The 22,949-nt window shown below is 38.7% G+C and overlaps 1 protein-coding gene across 2 annotated transcripts in view; it reads left to right on the forward strand.

Annotated features, from left to right (window-relative positions):
- PDE7A (phosphodiesterase 7A) overlaps positions 1 to 22,949 on the forward strand; it is a 139,237-nt gene that overhangs the window by 87,177 nt on the left and 29,111 nt on the right. Inside the window, exon 3 of one of the 2 annotated variants that reach the window (XM_073331008.1) lies at positions 4,357 to 4,440. The exons of the other annotated variant lie outside the window; for it this stretch is intronic. Within the exon in view, the coding sequence (XP_073187109.1) occupies positions 4,357 to 4,440 (84 nt within the window). The remainder of the gene's footprint in view (positions 1 to 4,356; positions 4,441 to 22,949) is intronic. 2 annotated transcript variants of the gene reach the window in all.

The following is a 22,949-nucleotide window of genomic DNA, read 5'->3' on the forward strand; positions in this document are numbered from 1 at the left end:
TCAGCTCGAGGTGCCAGGTTCGATCCTGTTTGCTGTGACCGGGGTCTGTCGGTGTTACAATAGCTCATCATCACTATGGGGGAAGAAAAAGCCAAAAAGCTAACAAAGGTAGAAAATTAGCAACCTCCCCTCAGCAACAGTTATCCCCTGATTCCTTTTGTCTTACTTCTAATATATGCAGGCTATTCTCTCTTTTCCATTTCAACTCTGAGCCTGATCCTCTTCCCCTAAACTAGGGCATTCCTCTGGCTATCCTGCCCTGTGCAATTTCAACTAGTTAGCCAAGGGAGCACTCTCATCCTTCTCTTTCTGTTCTTTCACCCATCATCTTTTTCAAGCTAGTTTCTCCCTTTGCTGGTACCTTGATGTCTTTTGTGACAGACTGCAAATCATCCAAGTTCTCCACCTATGCTAGAAATAAAACGGAGTTTAGTACCCTGAGCCAACAAAAATAGCTAAGAATGTGCATACATGCACACTAAATCGGAGACTTCAGCGAAGAAGATTTTTCCTTCTTTTTCCTTTGAAGAGGTTGAAGTTTCTTCTTTATCTTTTTGGTCCTCTTTGAATTGGTGGATTTTTAAAAAATCACTTTTAAATGAGTGCAGTGGTGATTAGGGACTACCATTCAGCAGTCACTAGAGATATGTGTTGACTTACTCTGAAAAGAGTAGTTTTATTAGGGTTTGTCATGAATTTCAGAAAAAAGCATGGGAAGACAGAGAAGATGTTTAAGCTAATCCCCCTGAAGAGGATGATTGCATTTCTCAGTTAATAAAGACTCTTGTTCTTGTAGTCTGGGCGGCTGCTTCCAAAAATCTAGCCAGTAAGCAAATAGAACATTACTGGAAAAAAGATTATGAAGCTTTTGTAATAGACTTAAAGGATTTTGTAGTGATTGTTACCATAGTTCAGATATCCCCTTGATGAAACTTTTTAAAAGGCTAAAGCCAATCTTTAACAGAATGAAATAAAAGGATGAAAGAATTTCATTTGCAGTACTCTTTGTAATATCATTTGTTTCTCTTACTGGAGGTGTGACTTAGCTTTAATTCCCAGAAGAATTATTTGGCTTTGATACTGGACGTTTTTCAGGGTCTTAAAGATTCATGGAGGCTCCCTTTGTTCTGAAGAAAGCTGCTCTGAAAAAAGATGCTAAACTCATTCCATTCGTAAATATCTGGGTGACTCCCAGTTGTAATGGAGACAGCCCATTTGTTCCACCAGGCCAACAGGTATTTATCATTTCTGGTTTTCTGTGTATTGGGAACAGTCTTCCCCTAAAATGAGGTCCAAGAAGTGACAATGAAGGCTTGTCATCCCAAGAGGACTGCTTGTAAAAGGCAAGCATTGCTGTTTCTTCTAAGAATGGGACTGAACTATTACAGACAGATGGTCTCTATAGATTATACAGTCTCCTGGCTTCCAGGGTTCCTCTATACTCCCCTCCATTCTAAATAAAGTCCTCCCTTCCTTCCAGTTCAGCCAGGAGATGGTCTTTTTGTTTTGAGCTACCGTTCAGAACCTTTAGGCGCCTTGCAGCACTCCACTTTTTCCAATATTTCTGAGGCAAATACTTTAGGTATTTTAATGTATTAAAAAAAAACCAACAGGAGATTTTTGATGGGTACTAGGTCTTTACCTTTCAACTGCTCAGTGAAAATATCTCTTTTCCACAGACTCTTTTCTGCTTATTTGGGAAATTTCTACTCTGTACTGTAGATATAAAAGCATTCCTTCCTACCCCTGTACTGTCTCAATACAGTTACCTCTGTTTCATTATTGTCCATATGCATCATTAGTATGTTGCTCTTTCTTTTCTGCTACCCATCCCATCATGTGTGTTTCATTCTTTCAGTCAGAAACAGTGCCTTTTTTTGTAAACCTATTGCTGTGTTTCACTTGGTGAACTTGCAAAACAAAATTGCTCTCAAGCAAATAACTTGAAGAGCCCTTTGCCATCAACATCTTTGCCACTGTGGGATTTTCTTTGCCACTGTGGGATTTTGTGGCTGGTGAAATATGTTACATAGATTCAGTGAAGGGAAATGGTCATCAGGCAAGTCTCCTTTGCTATAATCCTTTAACCTTGATCAGTTTAATAGTTAAACTATTCCTTCCTCTATATCTAGCCCATTTTGGTAGAATACAGCAATGGAACCTGTAGGTTACTTAAATCTTCAAAGGAAAATTAAAAGTGACCTCCCCTGGTATGAAGTCTTCAAAATTTTCTACCATTCAAAGGCAATGGCTTCATAACGTTTGGGAGAAATATGGGCAATTGAATAGACTGGCTCAGCTGTCAAACTCCAGACCCTGGCACGTGGGAACTCAAAACACAGTAGAAAATATTTTTTTAGGCTTCGCTGAGGCATGATACCCATTAGTTTCTGTTATTAACAGGAAACTCCCAAGGAAGTCTTCAGGTGGTGTTTCTCTCGGAGCTCCTCATACTATTTTCCTTTGCTTTCCCTTTTATTCTTGATGTGTTTTTTGGTACATGATGATGTGACTCAAGTTTAGCAGCTGTACTCTGCCTGAGAACGGGGGCAGTCCTATTTGCCAGTTTCATATGAAAATATCAATGTACAATCTGAGTTCCCTCCCTCTTCTCCATCTTTTGATTTTTTCTCTCTAAAGTTTTTCTTTTACTAGACTTTTTTTTAGAAGTATTTCCTAAGGTCACATTACTTATCCAATGAATCACCAGTTCATGTGCCTCGCAGAAGAGTTCTGCAGTGCTACCTTTGTATCTTCTAGAGAGTGGAATGAACCACTCTTTTAGCTGAACATCTTGGAGAGTCTTATAATTTGACATTGTCTTTGTTAGCCTGAGAGGTGAAGATTACTGCATGGGTGGTGGTGAGATAAGCTTTCCTTTTGCTGAAATCTTCTATTAGCAGTTTCACAAAGGACTTTCAGACCTTTAAAAACATATACAAGGAAAGAATAACTGAAAACATTTCATACCCCTCAAGACTGTGTGAATATATGAATACTTCATTATAATACACAACTTGGATCCTCCTCATCTTTGTGGTACTCACACATTGTACCTCTCAAGATACTACTTATATAAAGTGCATTATTATATGTATTGCCAAATAGTAGTGTTTATATATAAATATAAATATATAAAATATTTTATATAAATATATAAAATTTCTGCAAAACTATCCATCATACATACTGTTGTATTACTATTCACAACATTTTTGTATCTTCAGCTACAATGCTAATCTTAGTAAAGTGGTTTGCTACTTGGTTTAATAATGTGTTTAATTTAGTTCTGTGAATAAATTAGTTGGAGAAGCAGAGAGGGAGAGATGAAACAATTTCAACACAGTGGAATGGTGGCAGTTACTGGAATTTAAGTACCTACAGATTTTTCTTTAGTGCTCACAATTTTTTAAAATATAGTCTTTGTCATCCCCATTAAATCCCTAATTATGACTTATATGAAAACTGCTTTCTTTGGAGAGAGGACTGTAATATACATTCAGGATTTCATTAATAGAAATAGAGCAATTTTGAGAATGGTCTAATGTTTTAACATTGAGTTAGACTTGAGACAAACATAATATTAAATTGATCTCATTTTTAAAAGCTGAAGGGATTTTTTAATTCAGGTGAATTCTCTTGTCTCAATGAATGAATGAATTACTTACACTGATCAGCTTTCAATTGGTAAAACACGAATGCAGAAATCAACTAATATGTTAAGAAATACAGTATAGTGTATTAAGTATAAACTTAATTGTTTAAGTTGCAGTAGCAAATACCTAGAAACATACTGATGCTTTAAAATTTTAATACTGCGTTTTGATATTTGAATAGGCTATTTTGTAATGTTCAAACAGCTGAGCACAAGTAAGTAAATGGTAGCGGGAAAATGTTTTATTATTTAATATGAGAACAGAGGGTAACTAGTTTATTTGCTAAAAGCTACAATTTCTTGAAGTTAAATCTTTTGAACTATGCAAATATTCCTGCTTCATGTGTTAACTGAGGGACAAATCAACTTTTAACATTCTTGTTTCTTGTCACATTAAGACGCATTTTTTTATCATAATGGTGTAGCCAAATGTTTTTAATTTCATCTGAATGCTTTTGGCCACATATGTTTAGGCAGGAAAGAAGTTGAGAAAAAGCATGCAGTTGCATGTTTAACAAATCTTCACACTTGTTTTGAAACTTCACCTCTAAAACAAAAAGCTTTGAGTAGGTTTATTGTATAAATAACCCTACGCCATTAAGTACATGACTTTTTATCCCTTGTTCAATTGCAGCTATGTTCAATTGCATTTTATCTCTGCTGCTCTTCCACTCTTATTTCACTCTTGACCCTATTTCTAGGAGATGTGCGAGTAAGAAGTCGGGCAGGATTTGAAACAGAAAGAAGAGGTTCTCATCCATACATTGATTTCCGTATTTTTCACTGTAAGTATTTGAAAGCAGATAAATGACAAATACATGAAGGCTTCCATTAATTCTAACTTCTGGGCCTCTAAAAATTAATGCTATAAGCTGCTTATGTAACAAGAAACTACTCTTGAACTTTTCAGAAAAATCTTTCCACCACTTCATCCTTTTTATCCCAAAAATAGCACAGAAGAATCCCAATGCTCAGTATTACTTTATATTCTGAAAAGTATAGCTTAAACTTACGAACACATCAAGACTAGACACAGGTTTTTGAATGAAGTGAGGTATCATCTTGTATCCAGCAATGGATGCACTTATTATTTGCTTGGAAGAGACAAGAAGAGTACTTTTCCAGCTTTTACAAAGAGTTAGATGGTTCTGGAAGTGGAGACCTTACACGTCGGATTAAAATGGAAAAGATCTGCAGTAGGTTTCGGTGTCCCTGAAGAGATCTTAATCTTCTGAAAGGCTCCATTAATTTAGCACATGCAGATAATGCTGAAAATGTGGATGGGAGGGAATCAAACCTAAAATGAAACTTAAAGCAGCATAAGAAAATAATGAGCTTAAACAATTTGTTTAATTGGAAATGTGTTAGGAAACATAATTAATCTTTAAAAAAAAAGTACTGTAAACTTCAGTAAGAATTTGACTTTTTCTTTTTTCATTTTTCTTATGACTAGACATGCCAGCACTATGGTACAAAAGGTGCAGTATCCACAAGATAGTCCAATGGTTAGAGCAGTGACCTAGGATGTGGGAGACCTAGGTTCAATTTTCTGCTCTGCCATAGACTTCCTGTATGACCTTGGGCAAGCCATTTAGCTTCTCTGTGCCTCAGTTCTCCTTGTGTAAAATGGGGATGATAATGATTCCCTATTTCATAGGGGTATTGTGAGGGTAATATGTTGAAAGATTATGAAGCATTTTGGGGTCTACTGATAAAAACAGCTGTATAAGAAATAGTCATTATTATTTATTTTTATTCACTATGACGTGAACATTCAGTGAATATGCAGGTAATTTAAATTTTAACTCTTTAAAAATCACTAATAAATTAAATGTACAAATATGAAAGGTATTTTAAATGTCTTGTTACAAAGTATCCATGTACATTAGTGTGACAGATATCAGTACAGCTCTGTGAATATATTTAAGTGCAATGGGAGAAGGTGGAAAAAATCTTCTGTTGGCTCTAATTAAAATGTGGCTGTTATAATGACTTAAATGAGAGTGGCAGAAAAGAAAACCCCAAACCTGTTCCAGTTATTCCCTCCATTCCACTAACTTATTTTTAAAGTAGTCTAATTGGTGGTTTAAAACCCTTAAAACTAGTTATTAAAGTTACACAAAACAAGTGAGAAAACAAAGTTTGAAGAGTATGAGGTACTGAATTCTCCAGTGAAGGGGAATTTAGACTTTGTCACAAAAGCATTTCTTTTAAAAATTGGTAATCCTCCCGATGTTCAGCAAAATAAGACATTGCAGAAGTGATATGCAATTTATTAATGTTAAATTTTAAAATACATTTTATGAATGCAAGTCATTGACATTCTTCACATTCTTATTGACAAATTGATACAAAGGGGTACAGTTAAAAAAACAACACTTCTGTCTGGCATTGCTATCTAGATTTATGTACGGTGCTTATCACTGTGTCATCAGTCTAATATTTGTCCATCAGACAAGTCATGCCTCTGTTCACTCAGGCTGAGAACTCAACTTTTAGTAGCATTAAACTTGGTACCAAGAAATGTCTTGGCTACAACTTTTTCTTGAGCCAACTGTTGTGAGCTTTGTGTGTGCACAATTCCCCAGCCCTTCCTAGGAATGCAGGTGTGAGGCCAAAATGGGAAGGTGTACCTTGTTTCAGGCCCCGACCCCATGGAACAATTTTTTTTCCCTATAATTCCCCTGCAAATGGGTGGATTCCAGCCCAGTTTTTCTTCACTTGTAATTCCGCCATGTATCAATTGAAAGTAAATCCTTCCTTCTTTCCTCTCTGCAGTCCTGTTCAGGGTTTTTTCCCCACTCAGCCTCTTCAAGCAAAGATGCACTGTACCTTACTACCAATTCAGTCTCTGGGGGAGACTAGCTTTGACCTCTTCTTCTTAGCCCCCTCATTTTCTTTCTCTGGTGATTCTAGGAGGATTTTGTAGGAAGAATATCTGTATTTAGTGTCACATGACAAAAACCCTGAAAAATTTCCCCAATTGAATATAAACTACCATTCAAGAGGAGAAGGCAAGCTTGCCATCTTTTTGCCTTGGGCAAATTTGAAGAGAATCCTTCCAGTCCATTCTTCTATAATAAAGATGTTTGAAAACAGGCTGTATTCTCTCTCCATCTGTTGCCACTAGGTGCCTTTATCACCCTCCTGAGAAGTTTCCTTCCATCCCCCCAAATCTGCATGTTTGATTTGACCTTTCATGGCCGAAGATAGGCTTGGGTTCACATCCCGCTCAAAAACAACCAATCTTTCCTTTAAAGAGACTATCCTGTTTTTAGCATCAATCCTCTGAATCTGCTTAAACTGCAAGAATAAGGAGTGAGAAGAGTTTTTGACTTGGAAAGTACTCACATATATGGAAAATAAGAGTTGCCAGACCTTTTTCTAAAAGAGGATTTAGCAGAAGTAGAATTGAAGATGGTATTTCAGGTTAGGGCATAACATAGATTTCTGTATAGGCATCATAACAGTTCACAGTTATTTTCCTTGTCATTCTTTATCCATCCAAATGTTTTTAGTTTCCTTTTTTCACAACTTCTGAATGTTGAGCTATCCACAATCACATTCAGGTCTTTTTCCTGAATTGTTAATCAGTTTAGAACTCAGCAATGTGTATGACCGAATTATTCTTTCAAGGTTGTATTTGTCAGCATTGAATTTGAACTGCCAGTTTGAGTTGCCAATTCAACTAGCTGCATTAGGCCTCTCTGAAGTTCCTCATCTTCTCTTGCATTAACTAACCTAAATTTTGTCATCTGCAAATTTTGCCATTATCATTACTTACTTATTTTTTCCATATCATATTAAATAATTACACTGGTCCTAGTTCAGAATTTTGGATCATCCCACTCTTAATCCTTTGCCATAAAGACCTTTTATTGCTGCTTTGTTTTTTCTCTTAACCAGTTTGTTCTGTGACAGTACTTCCTGTGATAACTTATGCTTCTTTGGTAGTCTTTTGTGAAAAATTTTATTTGAACTTCAAAACAAGCCTTTTAACAAAATGTCAACTTGTTCTTTTACCTGTTCTTTTCTTGACAGGTTCAAAGAATTCAAACAGTTTTAGAGGCACAGTTTTCTTGTAGCAAATCTGCTGTGGTTTACCCCTATCAGAACATAATCATGTTTTATAATTCAACAGTTTATAATTGTTAGCATTTCAACAAGTTTGACCTGGTACTAAGGTAAAATTTATTGGCTGTAATTCTTGGGATCGCCTCTAGTTCCTCTTAAGAACAAGGAATAATAATAATAAAAAAAAAAGTACCACACTTGCTACTGATTGCACATTTTTCTTAGGAACTTAAAGAATGAAGTGGCGGAGATGCTAATTGATACACATGCCTATTATACCTGTACCTCTGCTGACATAAGAAACCCAGTCAGAAAAAGCCATCTGCAAGAACCTGTCAAAGTGCTTGGTGGAAGTTAATTTGTATGACATGTTCCAGGATTTTATTCTCCTTAAGGCCAGTTTATTAAGATTCTGCATTCTGACACACACTACCCTATGGATTTTGCTTTGGTGTCCTGGTGACATTTTTTGAAGATCACTCATATGTTACCTTTTCGGGTCCCAAATTCCTAGAAAAGATCCTTGTTTAGGACACCAGGTCTTGGGAAAGAGAACATCTCACTCTACCTTAGCTGCTGCTTCTTCATCTAGGCAAGAAGCCAACTTTCTATCATGACCCTCTGGAATCTGAGTTGAATGAGGTGAAACTAGCTTGATGTGACTATCCATCCCTAAAATGGATTTTCAGTGTCTGATAGATCTAATAGTTCCTGCATTGATTGCCCTTTGTCCATAACCATTAAGAGGCTTTCTGGGCACCCAGACAACCTTAATTCTGTCCTTTAGCGACACCCTACAGTAACAGTATATATATATATTTTTACTTTAGTCTGTGTGATCCTAGGTTTAGATTAAACTCGCTTTTAAAGATACATTAGATTTTACCTTCTTTTTCCTCATGTTGTCACTGTAGGACCAAGTTAAGTTTGTTTGGATGCCCTAACTGTGCATTTCCATACACTTCACTCTTAAATTTCTGGTTTTATAATGACGATATTTACACTATCCCAGTAATGTATTTTACGCTGTCAGCATTAACTCATCAGTTGAGCTGGGCTCTAGATCATGTGAGGCTGGAAGCATAGGCACAGGCACAACCACCCGTTAAAAGTTGGAAGTTGCGGGGAGGAGAAGAGAACAACAAAATGACTGCCTATCTTTCTGGAAAGTAGTCTTTTCCTTTAGTGTGCCTCATACGCTAAACCAGGGGCTCCCAAATTTTTTATTAAGGTAACCACCAACTGAATTTTGTTGTTGTGTAGTGCCCTTATGTATATGCACACTCTGTCCCTGCACTGCAAACCTAATATTTGCCCGGTGTGGAAGAGTAGATCCTGGGGTGGGAGCGGAGAATAGGAGGCTTGGAGAGCGAGTTCCCCCTGCATTGGAAGCTACTATCCCACAGGACTGGGCCCATCTTCCCACTCCATGTGTTGCCACCTGGTGCTTCGGGCCGCAGTGCCACTCAATTTGGCCTGGCTGCCCCACTGTCATGACTTTGCTTGACAATCTTACAGAGCTACTAACTGTCCTTTTTGGTAAGAAGAAAGTCAGTTTAGATGGTCTTCAGAGGTTGTTATTGAAGTATTACTCTCTTCCCTTTAAGTAAAAACAAGACACTAAAACATGAAGGGAGGAAGAAAATAGTATTCTCTCTTGCTTTCTTGCTTGCAAAATAGCTGCTGGGAAATTGCAAGGCATAGCATGTGGCCGTATCAGGCACTCAGACATCTGGCAAACTCTGTTTAAGGCATTGTTTTTAGTTTTCCTTTCTGGTCATAGGTTCATAGCAGAGTTGCAAAAGGCGGATTTGTCTTGGACAGCTAAAACAGATTTCTTCAGAGTCAGAAGGCATAAAAAGAAGATGGGAAAGAGGAGAAACAAGGTGGTAAAGGAAAATGGAGCATGAGGGAGGAGGTGACAACAGTAACACAAGGTTCACATCTTTGGTATTTGATCAGGATTTAGTCAAACCTGATGGAGGTGACGGTGTAATCTGGCTCATTCTCTTTGCCCTGGTCTGATGAAGGCATCTTTCAGGATCAGGATGATGAAGGCCCAATGGTTTGATGGCAGATTCCGACGATGCAGCAGATACAGGATGTGTCTCCAGCCATGATGGTGAAGCCGAACTCCTTTCGGTCCACCTGCTGAGCTGTACCCCCAGATAAGCAATGCCCAGAAAGGGGTGGCAACATCATTCTATTAAAAATTAAGCAATCTAAACTCACCTTTAGTGTTTTCAATTATAAACATCACCTGTCTTTTCTAAACTCTTAGTTTATGTCAATCTGTGATGTTACTAGGAGCCTTGAAGACTTTTTAAACTTTATAAAAATAAGCAAATGGGAAGAAAAACTGATACAAACAGATAGGCCTTTGCACAACATGCCCCAATTAATCTCTCCTATCCTCAAAGATGAGATAAGGTGCATCAAACACAGATAAGAGAACCTTGGAACCCCTCTTTATTGGAAAAAATGGAAGAGTGAATGAGCCAAACCTTTTAGGAATAAGTCAACTTGCATGTAGGTGCCCCATTAAGAAGTTAGGGTAAAATTCACAATCAGTGTGGTCACACAGAAAGATCTCTGAGTTATGCTAACGTTTTATTTTCCCAATAAAAGTACTGAAAGGGTGCAGAACAGTAAAAATCTTGCATTCAAGAGACTTTGTAGGTAACTGTCTTTTGTTGAAAAAGCCGGTCGGGTTGTGTCCCATACAGTAATCCAGAATTGGATTATGAAGATTTGAAATAAATAAGGTAAAGTTCATGTTCCCTCTTTTAAGTGAAGATTTCTTGACTCTTGCTCCATGGAGCTTGAGGTTGGAGTGATACATGTCATAAAACCTAATTAATCTTCTAAGTTTTGAACACCACCTCTGCACAGTCCTATCCTAAAGAAGCCAGCAAAAATAGTTAGAATTAATATAATATCCCTGACGTAGTTAATTGGCAGCTTCTACCCTGAGATCTTTTTTAGAACATAAAACTTTTTTGAGATTCTTCTAATGTCAGATATTCTGCTCCTTTTGCTAGGTATCTTCCTAGGAACCTGTTTTGGAATGCAAAAAGAAAAGGAGGACTTGTGGCACCTTAGAGACTAACCAATTTATTTGAGCATAAGCTTTCGTGAGCTACAGCTCACTTCATCGGATGCATTTTGGAATGGGTCTCCTTCTTTCCACATCCCCCCCCCCCCAAAAAAAAAAAGTGAGCATATATGCTCTTCAACAGAGCCTATACTTTGTTAGACTTTTTATTATAAGACCTAGAGTTAGTTCTGTGGGCCTATCATTGAAGTTAATTAAACTGGCTCCTCTAGTAGAGGATAAGCCCACAATCTAACTTCATTTCCTTTCCTTTGAACCTTTGAGATCTCTTCCCCATTGCTGATTTACTCTGAAAGCCATTTTCTTGATGGCCTTCACTTTGGCTGTAAGCATGGTTTTTCTCACCTCCTACTCCTTAGTTGGTGTTTCATAATGAGAAGTTTATGCAGTTATTAAGACCATGTCCTCCTTCCCTGTCAGCTATGATATGGACCTTAGTTCTGTTGCCATCTGCAAAAAACAACAACAACAAAAGGCAAAATAAAGGACTTGTGTTATCTTCAGGGCTCTATAGTTTTACTTTTATAGGACTAAAAAGTTCCAGGACACTCAGGAACTTTTCTCTGAACTTTTGCCAAGAAAAAGCCTTCCAGACTATTGTCCAGTGCATCGGGAAAAGAAGCAGCTTGCCTGGCCAGAGGGCTTGCCCAACCTTTGTATTTGTCTTTTGTTTGACTAAAGCAGCTGTATCCTCTGGGTATAGTGGGGAGAGGCTCCAGCTGCTGACATTTAGGACCGCCCCCTTGGTTGGTCTTATGCTTTCTGGTTGTATTAATCCAAAATTACCGTTTCAGCTGCAGTTGCTTCCATGTATCTAGTTCTCAGAATGCTATATTGGTCTGGACTTTTGCCTTGTTCAGTGGATGATGGTATGTCTGGGAAGATACACAGTTATAGGATTGCTAGTTAGATCTTATGTTGTGAATTGTTGCACTGAAGGTTGATTCTAACTTTCATTTCTTCAGTTTTATATCTGTCTTGGTCTCTTTGGCATAAATAAACGGGTGGAGCAGTCAGAGTTTAGAAGATATCACTATGGTAAGGATAGGGTCATCTAGAGAACTTTTTATTCAGTTACTGTTTTAACCAACTTTGTTAATGTATTAAGTGTCTAGCACACTTTGGGTTGGTATACAATCAATTCCTGTTGGAGAGTTGGTATTTAATTTACAGTGAAGAGGTACAATCCCTATGTTGTGAATCAGTTACCTTGTGCAACCCTTACTTGTTTTATCCTCCTGTTACCTCTTATTGTATACTTAGCTTGTATGCTCTTTGGGGTAGAGGGCCATCCTTTTGTGTTGTTGGTATCTAACAGTGATCCTTGAATGGGGACCTCTCAGCGCTAACTCTGTATAAACAGTTATACTGAGATGTAGGAAATAAACGTTGGTAAATATTTATTTTTTCTTTTTGATCCAGGTCAAACCGCACAAAGCCATGTTAGTCATATTAGTACTTCATCTGTGACAGAACAATTTTCCACATTGTTCACTTTTTAAAAAAAAGAACACTTCTATCCTTTCAGTTTCTGTGCTGTAAACAAAAGTGAACATCAAAAGTGGGATGACAGGTGAAGGTCTTTTTATAGTCATATCAGTACAGTTAAAAATATTAAAGATAGTGGTAATCCTTTATCTTTTAATCTTTTAGCAATAATGTTAAAAATGTTATTTGTTCTTTAAGTAATGTGAAAAAATTCCAATGTGACATTTACATATTGAACGTATATAAAAATATATTTAAAAGTGCTCTGTGCGCCAGTATAATCAAAAAGGCAATTTTGGGTTTCCAGGAATTGCTAAATAAGAAAGAATATTTTAATCCTTTACTATGTTTGGTTTTGAGATGGTAATGATGAATTTCCTAATGTCTTTGATCAGACTGGATTGGTGATCGGGATATGTTGATAACAGAAATCTGTCTAGTCGACTGTAGTAAAATGGTAAACTCTTATATTTAAATTCTGGTAATAGAATTGTAAAGTTACCTTTATTCCAAAACACTTTCTAAAGAAGTTTGAAATTCGCCTGTGAAACAGTGTGCTCTTTTCAAATATGAGATCTGTGTATTAATCAGAAAGTTTGTGGTGTTCTCCTGAGTTTTGTAATAGTGGTGGAGGGGTGTGTGTGTGTGAGAGAGAGAGAGAGAGAGAATTCATTCTTTCAAAAAATGAGTGGGGAGAGCACAGATGTAGTTAAGGGCAGTGTTTGCTATTCACTATAAACCCTACATTTAAGAAATTAATACTTCTACCCCCAAAAAATCTTTCCAGTCTCCTTGATAGGATTTCCTTTGCAGATCCCGACTGCAGAAGCTGCAAGGTATTCTTTATATGTCTTGGAATAACTTAAAGATAACTCTCGATGGCTACATGCTCTGATCCACGAATATGAACATTCCAGCTGTTCCTCTGTCTGTTGGTGACAACAGTCTCTGTAAGATTCCAAGTTAAGCATTTAATTTTAGGATTTTATTTTATAGTCTGGGAGCAACATGTACAAGCTAGTGATCGAAAGGTCAGGGAGGTGTCATTTGATTTGTGAAAATCTACAGAATCATAATTGAAATGATGTCACCCTCTGTGGCGTGACAGTGAGGACTCGCTTCCCCCTTTCTGCTCCAGTTCCAGGTCCTCCGATTGGTGGAAATCTTGATTGTACAGTGTCATCGGAACAGTTTAGTTTGGTATCAGTCGGAAGTCCTTTCTCTTGTGAACACAACGGTATCAAACATGACAAAGCTAGAATCATTATGTAGATACATATTCAAGAAAATGTTTAAAAATCAATGTTTTTAAATTCTACTTTAACACAGGGATGCACTGCTTACATAAAATACATCAATCTTTGGTAATCTTAAGGAATTGAGCCTTGACATGTGGGACTGAAAACATTTATTAATCAATGTCATCATCAGTATCCTCTCCATCTAGGGCACCACTACTAAGACACATTGTCACACTGATCCTCATCCACACCGTACTCTCATATCTCCATCCAAGGCTGGCTGCTGTTCAAATGTTTGCAGGGTGGTGAGCATCTGGTCTTTGCATATGAGCATTTAATTAGCTGAAGGATTGATTCGAGAGCACGTGGTATTTCACACATAACTGGTGTGATCAGTCCATCCTCCAAGATGTGTTCATACCTGATAGGGGAGGGTAGTTTTGGATTTGCTAAATCATCTAGAGCCATTCCATTGCTTGATAATTTGCCCTCTTGATAGCCGATATATATACACCCTTTGTTACTGGCAATTTTTCTTTTTTTTTATCTGCTTCTTGGAAAACCTCTACCAATGTAACTCTGCAAGTACCATAATGTTGGTCTTCAGATGGTAAACTCAGCATGTGACTGCTTCCAGGGCATTTATGATCTCATCAGTGATGGTGTCAGACATTCGGAGCACCTTCAGAGTGAGAGAGCCTTTGGAGGCTGAATCAAATACCTTCCAGTAAGATAATTTGGTCTTTCCAGCCAACCTTTCAGTAGGGTCACACTCTGAGAGAGCTTGGAAACCTGGCAATGTGGTGACTAATGGTCCCAGTGACAGGAACACATTCCTGAGGGATAAACAGCTATTCTATTCCCAGCAGCAGGCACAAAACCAGAATTTTGCAGATGTCTTTGGTAGTGTCTCACAGAGGGCATTGGAACATCTGTGTCTTGTGCAAAAATCTGGAGTTTAGTAGCATCTCTGTGCCATTGATGGCATGCAAGATAATTTTAGGGCTTGTCTATACTTGCAGCTAAATTGGCACTGCTGCTATCTGTGCAGTGGTATAGATTTAGTGGGTCTGGTGAAGACCTGCTAAGTTGATGGGAGAGCGCACTATCTTCGACGTCTGTATTCCACCTTCCCGAGAGGCGGAAGGTAAGTCGGCAGGAGAGCGTCTCCTATCGACACAGTGTGGTGTTGACACTGCTTTAAGTAGACCTAAAGTATGTCAACTTCAGTTACCTAATTTACATAACTGAAGTAGCGTAGCTTAGGTTGATATGAAGCTTTAGTGTAGACCAGCCCTTAGTGTCAGCCTTATCTTGGGAACTACAAAGAAACTCTGCCAAACAGTGTGAAGCAGCAACTTCATTGTGCCATGTGATGAAATTCTTAAAGCAATTCTCCACATACTGGAGCATTTTTTCCACAAGGTATGTGATTAACTTGTCCTTTGTGCGAGTGTGAGACAGTAGCTTCTTCACTGGGACATCAACACGTTCTTCCGCTTTTTAAAACATCTTGTCTTTTCCAGCTTTTAAGGTATGCACTATTATTCATTTTTGTGGATAAATTGCTAAAAACAGTGTCCATATTTCAGTTCGTCTTCCATAAGTGCTCTGAGCCTTTCTGCTAAGCATTTGTTCCTTTTCAATTCCATTTAAAGCACATATCTCTCTGTATTTAGCCTCTGCATCAGTCATTGCCGTCACTTGCCTATCCATTAGCACCTCTGAAAGGCAATTTATGAACTCCAGCTGAGTTGCAGTAGTAAAATCAGTATTAGTTTCTGTTGCTTTTTCCTTTTGATGCAACTCATCACATACATTTTTGGTGCATCTCTCAATGTGATATGTGATGTTGTATGCATAGGTGTCTTTTGGATCAATGCACCCACTTTACTTTCCATACAGTTCTCTCTAAGAGTGACTGCTTCATGCAGTTTTTCACTTGTCTGATATGTTGAAACTGCGCTTTATGGATGCCTTCAGGCTTCCGGCTTACCACAGAAGAAGCAGGTGTTCTCTAAATGCATGCTATGGGACCTACTGTAAGGCAAGTCTCTACCCCGACTGGCCCTTGTCCCAGCATCTTCAGCTTTTTCCTGATGCTCATGTATTTCCTCTCCAACCTTGCTAAATTCAGTTTATGGGTGCACTTCTTATAGCATGTAGGGTGCCACTAGGCATGGTGTTTAACCAACTCCTCCATGGTGGTATTCTGAAAAGATTCAACTGCTAGCTGGTACTTTTTGTCTCCCCATTGATGCCTAAAAATGGTCAAGACAAAAGTAAAAATAAGGATTTTGTAATAATTACAAGTCCAAAGTATTTTATGTATGTTTTATATAACTATGTGCACACCATTTGCAGATGGATTCCAGTAATTTCTGCTGACATCTTAATCAGTGCCTCATTACAACTCTTGGCATAATAAACAAAGCTGATAATCAGTCCCACTGAACTGCTTCTTTTTTGCCGATGATGACAAATCAACTTGAAGCGCTCCTTCCATTGATATTAATCTGTAACACTTAAAAAAAAATTAATTGGGTATCATGTTCTGAGCATTAACTGATAACACAGTATTGTCAGTCGAGGGCCACAATTTAACTTTGTGAAGGCTACATTGTTGACATGCCTGTGTTAAAGTATAATTTGAAAAGTTGATTTTTAAACATTTTCTCTAATACATATCTATATAATTGGTCTAGGTTTGTTGTGTTTAGTACCATTGTGTTCATGGGAGAAAAGGCTTTTGAATTATACCCAACTCGACCCATTTCTGACAACATTGTATTATCAAAATTTCTACCAACTGGAGGACCTGGAGCTGTGAGCTTGGGCAGCAAATCTCTGCTGGCATGCCACAGAAGGTGACACCACTGAAATTATAGTTTGGTAGATTTTTATGAATCAACTGACACCTCCCTTTATCTGTCATTAACTTGCCCACAGAATTACACAAGTTCCCAGGTTGTTAATAGTTTATTTTGATATTACCACTAAGTAACTTTTGATATAGCATTAACTTCTTCCCTCCTACGGTTCATAAATGCATCTCTTATTTTGTTATGGTAGTTGGTGGTGGTATAGGAGCCTGGATAAATAAATAGGTCCCAAAAGCACCTGGGTTTGATGGAGCAGCACAATGTGAGTAACAAACTAGAATGTAAAGTTATTTTAAAATATCTCGAAAACTTAAAGGTGTTCAGTTCCTGTGGTTTTGGTTCCCTGAGCAAGAGGTCAACAGGACACAAAAATTAAGGTAATCTTGGTTTCCTTGTCTGGTCAGTGTTTGACATCTGAGGGCTCTGAAACAATACATCCGACAGTAGGACCCACTTCTTTCTTTAAAGACCACCAGGTTCAATATTTGTAAAAAATTATTTCCTCATGTAAAACACTGTTTAATACATTTTTTAATGCAGCCATAAGGGAGCTTAAAGAAATGTACCCCTAAAGATACTGATATTCAAAAATGCTGAAACTGAAGACATGGGTATTGTGGATTGGATATATTAAATTGTGATTGTGCAGATGCTTTGATCTGAACATCTTGTCTAATGTATCCCTTCATGTTCAGTACCTGAAATTTTAACAAGAGGAAAAGAATAATATTTCGATGTCCCAACAAAGACAAATTTGTGGACATATGTCCAGAATTCCAAAATGCTGACTTTCTTCTAACTCTTTGGATCATCTAATGTAGATACTTCTGTTTAACAAAAGGGTGTATGTACATACATACTAAAATTTAATTGAGCAGAGCAGTATTTTTTTGAAAGAAGTCTTTCTACCTTCCCTGTTGATATTGCTCCCATTAAGATGTTTATGAAACAAAAGTAAGTGAAGTATTGAATATCTCAAAGAAAACAGTGAACAGGGAACAATCTTGAAATATGATCAACCTTGGATATAAGACTTCTTTAATAAAAGTAACTGTGAGGGTAAGACCTAAGTAGACAGCAAGAAATGTGGCATACTGGCAAATTCACCAGTACATGGAACAAAGGCCCACAACCTGGGAGTCATTTCTGACACTTTCCTCTCCCTTGCTCCACACATCCAGGCCATTTCCAATCCTGTAACCTTTTTCTTTCCACATCTCCAAGACCGATTCTTTTCCTTCCATTCAGTCATCTAAATCTCTCATTCACTGCCTCATACCTGCCTTGATTAATGCTCTATCCTCGTCTGTGGCCTCCGTGGCATATGCAGTGCCCTCATTTAGTGCATACAAAATTTTGCTTTTTAAACTCCTGTTCCTTGTCTACTGGTTTGATCATGCAACTCCCTTCCTTGAATTTCTCCTTTTGGCAGCACATCCAATATTGTATTAAGTTTAAGCTTCTTGTCACCCCCTTCAAACCTGCTATTCTGTCCCTCCCTTCTTATCCATCTTTGCCAAGCATTGTATTGCCCCAGTCACCTCCAGCATTACTCCCAAGCTCACCTACCACTTTGCCAGACTTTTCACACAATCATCTCCTGGCTTTCCTCAAAGCCCTCTGTGTATTGTACAACCTCTTTGAGTTCATCCTGAAGGCCCCTAGTTTGCCCTCATTTAAGTCCTTTTTGGGGTATGTCACTAAGCCTGGGCTTTGACTCAGGTTTGAGTCCAGGTCCCCGTTCTAGCTACAAACAAATCAATTCAATCCAGGTCAGCAAACACTCAGGACTCTGGTCCTAGGAACCTGTTAGAGGGCGGTGTGTAGTCCTGCTGTGACTTGCATCCAAACACTGTCATTTTGCAGTGTGGATGGAGGTCAAGCCGCAGATCTGCATCAGTGTCTGTAGTGCAGCATGGATATGTTAGTACAGGTGTGAGACTCATGTCCAGCAATTGTAAACATGGGCATACAGTGTACTGTGGTTTCTTAAGCCCAGGCTTGCAAACAGAATCCATGGGCCAGGGTCCCACAGACCTGGATTTACAATGCAGTGTACAATACCCCCAAAGACCCATTTCTGCTGTGCTATCTTTAAATGAATCAAATTATATGGAATTTAAAGGGTAGTACCTCATTTCCCTTACAGATAGCCAAATTGGCTTGTGGTATGACAAGTGTCTTTGTTAACTGTAAATTCTATAGCCAGAACTATGTATGTTGATTAGGAATAATGTTTGAATTACTATATGTGATCTGAATTCTCAGCTTTTTGATGCATAGTGTATGTTCTTTTACCAAGGACTATCCTGAAATTCCTGGATTTTGTATTTGAATTTGAGTACTTTTAAGATGGTTATTCTGTGTATATCGCATTCAAGTAAAAGTTGGAGAATTGGTGTTGTGATAGGAGGAGGACGAAGGAGGGGAAAATTTCCCTTATCTGGAAGCTACCTTCCAATAATGGTAAAGGAGGTTTATTCCTCATGCACTAGCATTGCTTCAAGAGATGGGTTACAGGTCTGAGACACAAAATGTGGTGACAGGAAATTTGATTATTAGAAATATTGATAGGTTGATATGTGGTGACAAAGCCAACTGATGACTTGCCTACTGGATATGAAGATATTGGACATCTAGGCAAGCTTCTAGTGAATCCTGGGCAGCAAGTTGAGTAGTTGCAATATGTAGTGACTTAGGGGGATGTAGAAGGGAGGACCTGGAGTCAGACAGCTGCAGCGGCACAGGAGCTAGCAAACAGAGCTGTAAACAGGGGAGTTTGAGTGGGAGTTTGCAAGGGGGGTTTGTCTTGTGGTGCTTGTGTGGGGTTTGGTTTTGCTGTGGGTGGTGGTGTTTTGGTGTGGTTTGTGTTTCCCAGATTAACAGGATTTAGGTGGGAAGGCTATGACAGATTCAGAGGTGGCAGTGGGAGTGACCCATGTAGCAGATGACACAATGAAGATGACTGGATGTGGAAGCTGTGGTATGTACATGATCCTGGAGGGGGCACCTGGTAAGAGTTTTGTCTGCATGAAATGCCGTCTGATAGAGCTGATGGAGGAAAAGATCAGAGGTTTGGAGATGCAGGTGGAAAGTCTGGTAGAGTTTAGGAAGGGGTTTGAGCAGATTATGGAGCAAAGACATGAGGTATCTGAAGGGAAAAGCTCAGACTTGCAGATGGAAGCAGGACTAGGGAATTCTGAGGGGAGACTGGGTGAGGAAAGTGGTCAGTGGAAGCATGTGACTAAAAGAACTAGGCAGAGGAAAAGACGGGCTAGTGAAGGAGAAATAGAGCTTCAGAATAGGTTTGCAGAGTTGGAAAATGAAGAAGGGGCTCAGCAGGTAGTCACTGAAGGTGACAGGGCAAGGAAGAAGAGAAGAGCGGTTAGTCCTATAGGAAAAGGGGAAGAGTTAATGGAGATTACACCAAATATGAGCCCCAGGAGGATACAGGATGGGTTAAAAAGGATTACAAGGGAGAATGGGAATGGAAAGAACTTGCAGCCAGAGGGAACAGGGGATAGACTGGAGAATAGCACCGTCACTAGGAAAAGGCAGGTCTATGTGATTGGGGACTCTTTACTGAGAAGAATAGATAGGCCTGTAACCAGAGCTGATCCAGAAAATAGGAGGGTGTGCTGTCTTCCAGGTGCTAAGATACGGGATGTAGACCTGAGGTTGAAAAGGATTCTAAAGGGAGCGGGAAAGAATCCCCTAATTATCCTTCATGTGGGAACAAATGATACGTCTAGATTCTCGCTGGAAAGTATTAAGGGAGACTATGCTAGGCTGGGGAGGACGCTTAAGGAAATTGAGGCTCAGGTGATCTTTAGTGGGATTCTGCCTGTTCCTAGAGAAGGGCAACAAAGGTGTGACAAGATTATGACTATCAATAGATGGCTTAGGCAGTGGTGCTATAAGGAGGGCTTTGGGATGTATGGTCATTGGGAGGCATTCATGGATAGAGGACAGTTCTCTTGGGATGGACTTCATCTGAGTAGGGAAGGAAATAGACTTCTAGGATGGAGGCTGGCACAACTGATTAAGAGAGCTTTAAACTAGGAATTTGGGGGAGATGGTTGGGAGATGTCCAGGTAATCTCCATGCCAGAATTTAGCATAGAGTGGAAAGAAAATGAAGTAAGAGTGGATACAGCTGTAGGTAGGAGGAAGGGCAGTGTAGATGCAAGTCTAATAGGTTATACTGGTAGTAAAATAACCGTGCCTAATAGGGTACAGAATGTGAGTGAGGCCAAACAGCAAAAATTAAGATGTTTGTACACTAATGCAAGAAGCCTAGGTAACAAAATGGAGGAACTAGAGTTACTGGTGCAGGAAGTGAAACCAGATATTATAGGTATAACAGAGACCTGGTGGAATAGTAGTCATGACTGGGCTACAGGTATTGAAGGGTATGTGCTGTTTAGGAAAGACCGAAATAAAGGTAAAGGTGGTGGAGTAGCACTGTATATCAATGATGAGATAGAATGTAAAGAAATAAGAAGCGATGAAATGGATATGACTGAGTCTGTCTGGGCAACAATTAAATTAGGGAAGAAAACTATTAGACCCTCCCCTGGGATAGTGCTTGGGGTGTGCTATAGACCGCCGGGATCTAATTTGGATATGGATAGAGCCCTTTTTAATGTTTTTAATAAAGTAAATACTAATGGAAACTGTGTGATCATGGGAGACTTTAACTTCCCAGATATAGACTGGAGGACGAGTGCTAGTAATAATAATAGGGCTCAGATTTTCCTAGATGCGATAGCTGATGGATTCCTTCAGCAAGTAGTTGCTGAACCGACTAGAGGGGATGCCATTTTAGATTTGGTCTTGGTGAGTAATGAGGACCTCATAGAGGAAATGGTTGTAGGGGATAATCTTGGCTCAAGTGATCATGAGCTAATTCAGTTCAAACTGAATGGAAGGATTAACAAAAATAAATCTGCAACTAGGGTTTTTGATTTCAAAAGGGCTGACTTTCAAAAATTAAGGAAATTAGTTAGGGAAGTGGATTGGACTGAAGAATTTATGGGTTTAAAGGTAGAGGAGGCCTGGGATTATTTTAAATTAAAGCTGCAGAAGCTATCGGAAGCCTGCATCCCAAGAAAGGGGAAAAAATTCATAGGCAGGAGTTGTAGACCAAGCTGGATGAGCAAGCATCTTAGAGAGGTAATTAAGAAAAAGCAGAAAGCATATAGGGAGTGGAAGAAGGGAGGGATCAGTAAGGAAAGCTACCTTATTGAGGTCAGAATATGTAGGGATAAAGTGAGACAGGCTAAAAGTCAAGTAGAGTTGGACCTTGCAAAGGGAATTAAAACCAATAGTAAAAGGTTCTATAGTCATATAAATAGGAAGAAAACAAAGAAAGAAGAAGTGGGACCGCTAAAAACTGAGGATGGAGTGGAGGTCAAGGATAATCTAGGCATGGCCCAATCTCTAAACAAATACTTTGCCTCAGTCTTTAATAAGACTAAAGAGGATCTTAGGGATAATGGTAGCATGATAAATGGGAATGAGGATATGGAGGTAGACATCACCATATCTGAGGTAGAAGCGAAACTCAAACAGCTTAATGGGACTAAATCGGGGGGCCCAGATAATCTTCATCCAAGAATATTAAAAGAATTGGCACAAGAAATTGCAAGCCCATTAGCAAGAATTTTTAATGAATCTGTAAACTCAGGGGTTGTACCGTATGATTGGAGAATTGCTAACATAGTTCCTATTTTTAAGAAAGGAAAAAAAAGTGATCCAAGTAATTATAGGCCTGTTAGTTTGACATCTGTAGTATGCAAGGTCTTGGAAAAATTTTTGAAGGAGAAGGTAGTTAAGGACATTGAAGTCAATGGTAAATGGGACAAAATACAACATGGTTTTACAAAAGGTAGATCGTGCCAAACCAACCTGATCTCCTTCTTTGAGAGAGTAACAGATTTTTTAGATAAAGGAAACACAGTGGATCTAATTTACTTAGATTTTAGTAAGGCGTTTGATACTGTGCCACATGGGGAATTATTAGTTAAATTGGATAAGATGGGCATCAATAGGAAAATTGAAAGGTGGATAGGGAATTGGTTAAAGGGGAGACTACAACGGGTCCTACTGAAAGGTGAACTGTCAAGTTGGAGGGAGGTTACCAGTGGAGTTCCTCAAGGATCGGTTTTGGGACCAATCTTATTTAATCTTTTTATTACTGACCTGGGCACAAAAAGTGGGAGTGTGCTAATAAAGTTTGCAGATGATACAAAGCTGGGAGGTATTGCTAATTTAGAGAAGGACAGGGATACCCTACAGGAGGATCTGGATGACCTTGTAAACTGGAGTAATAGGAATAGGATGAAATTTAATAGTGAGAAGTGTAAGGTCATGCATTTAGGGATTAATAACAAGAATTTTAGTTATAAGCTAGGGACGCATCAACTAGAAGTAACGGAGGAGGAAAAGGACCTTGGAGTATTGGTTGATCATAGGATGACTATGAGCTGCCAA

The sequence above is a fragment of the Lepidochelys kempii genome, chromosome 2 (genome assembly GCF_965140265.1).
Source record: "Lepidochelys kempii isolate rLepKem1 chromosome 2, rLepKem1.hap2, whole genome shotgun sequence".
Classification (NCBI taxonomy): domain Eukaryota; kingdom Metazoa; phylum Chordata; order Testudines; family Cheloniidae; genus Lepidochelys; species Lepidochelys kempii.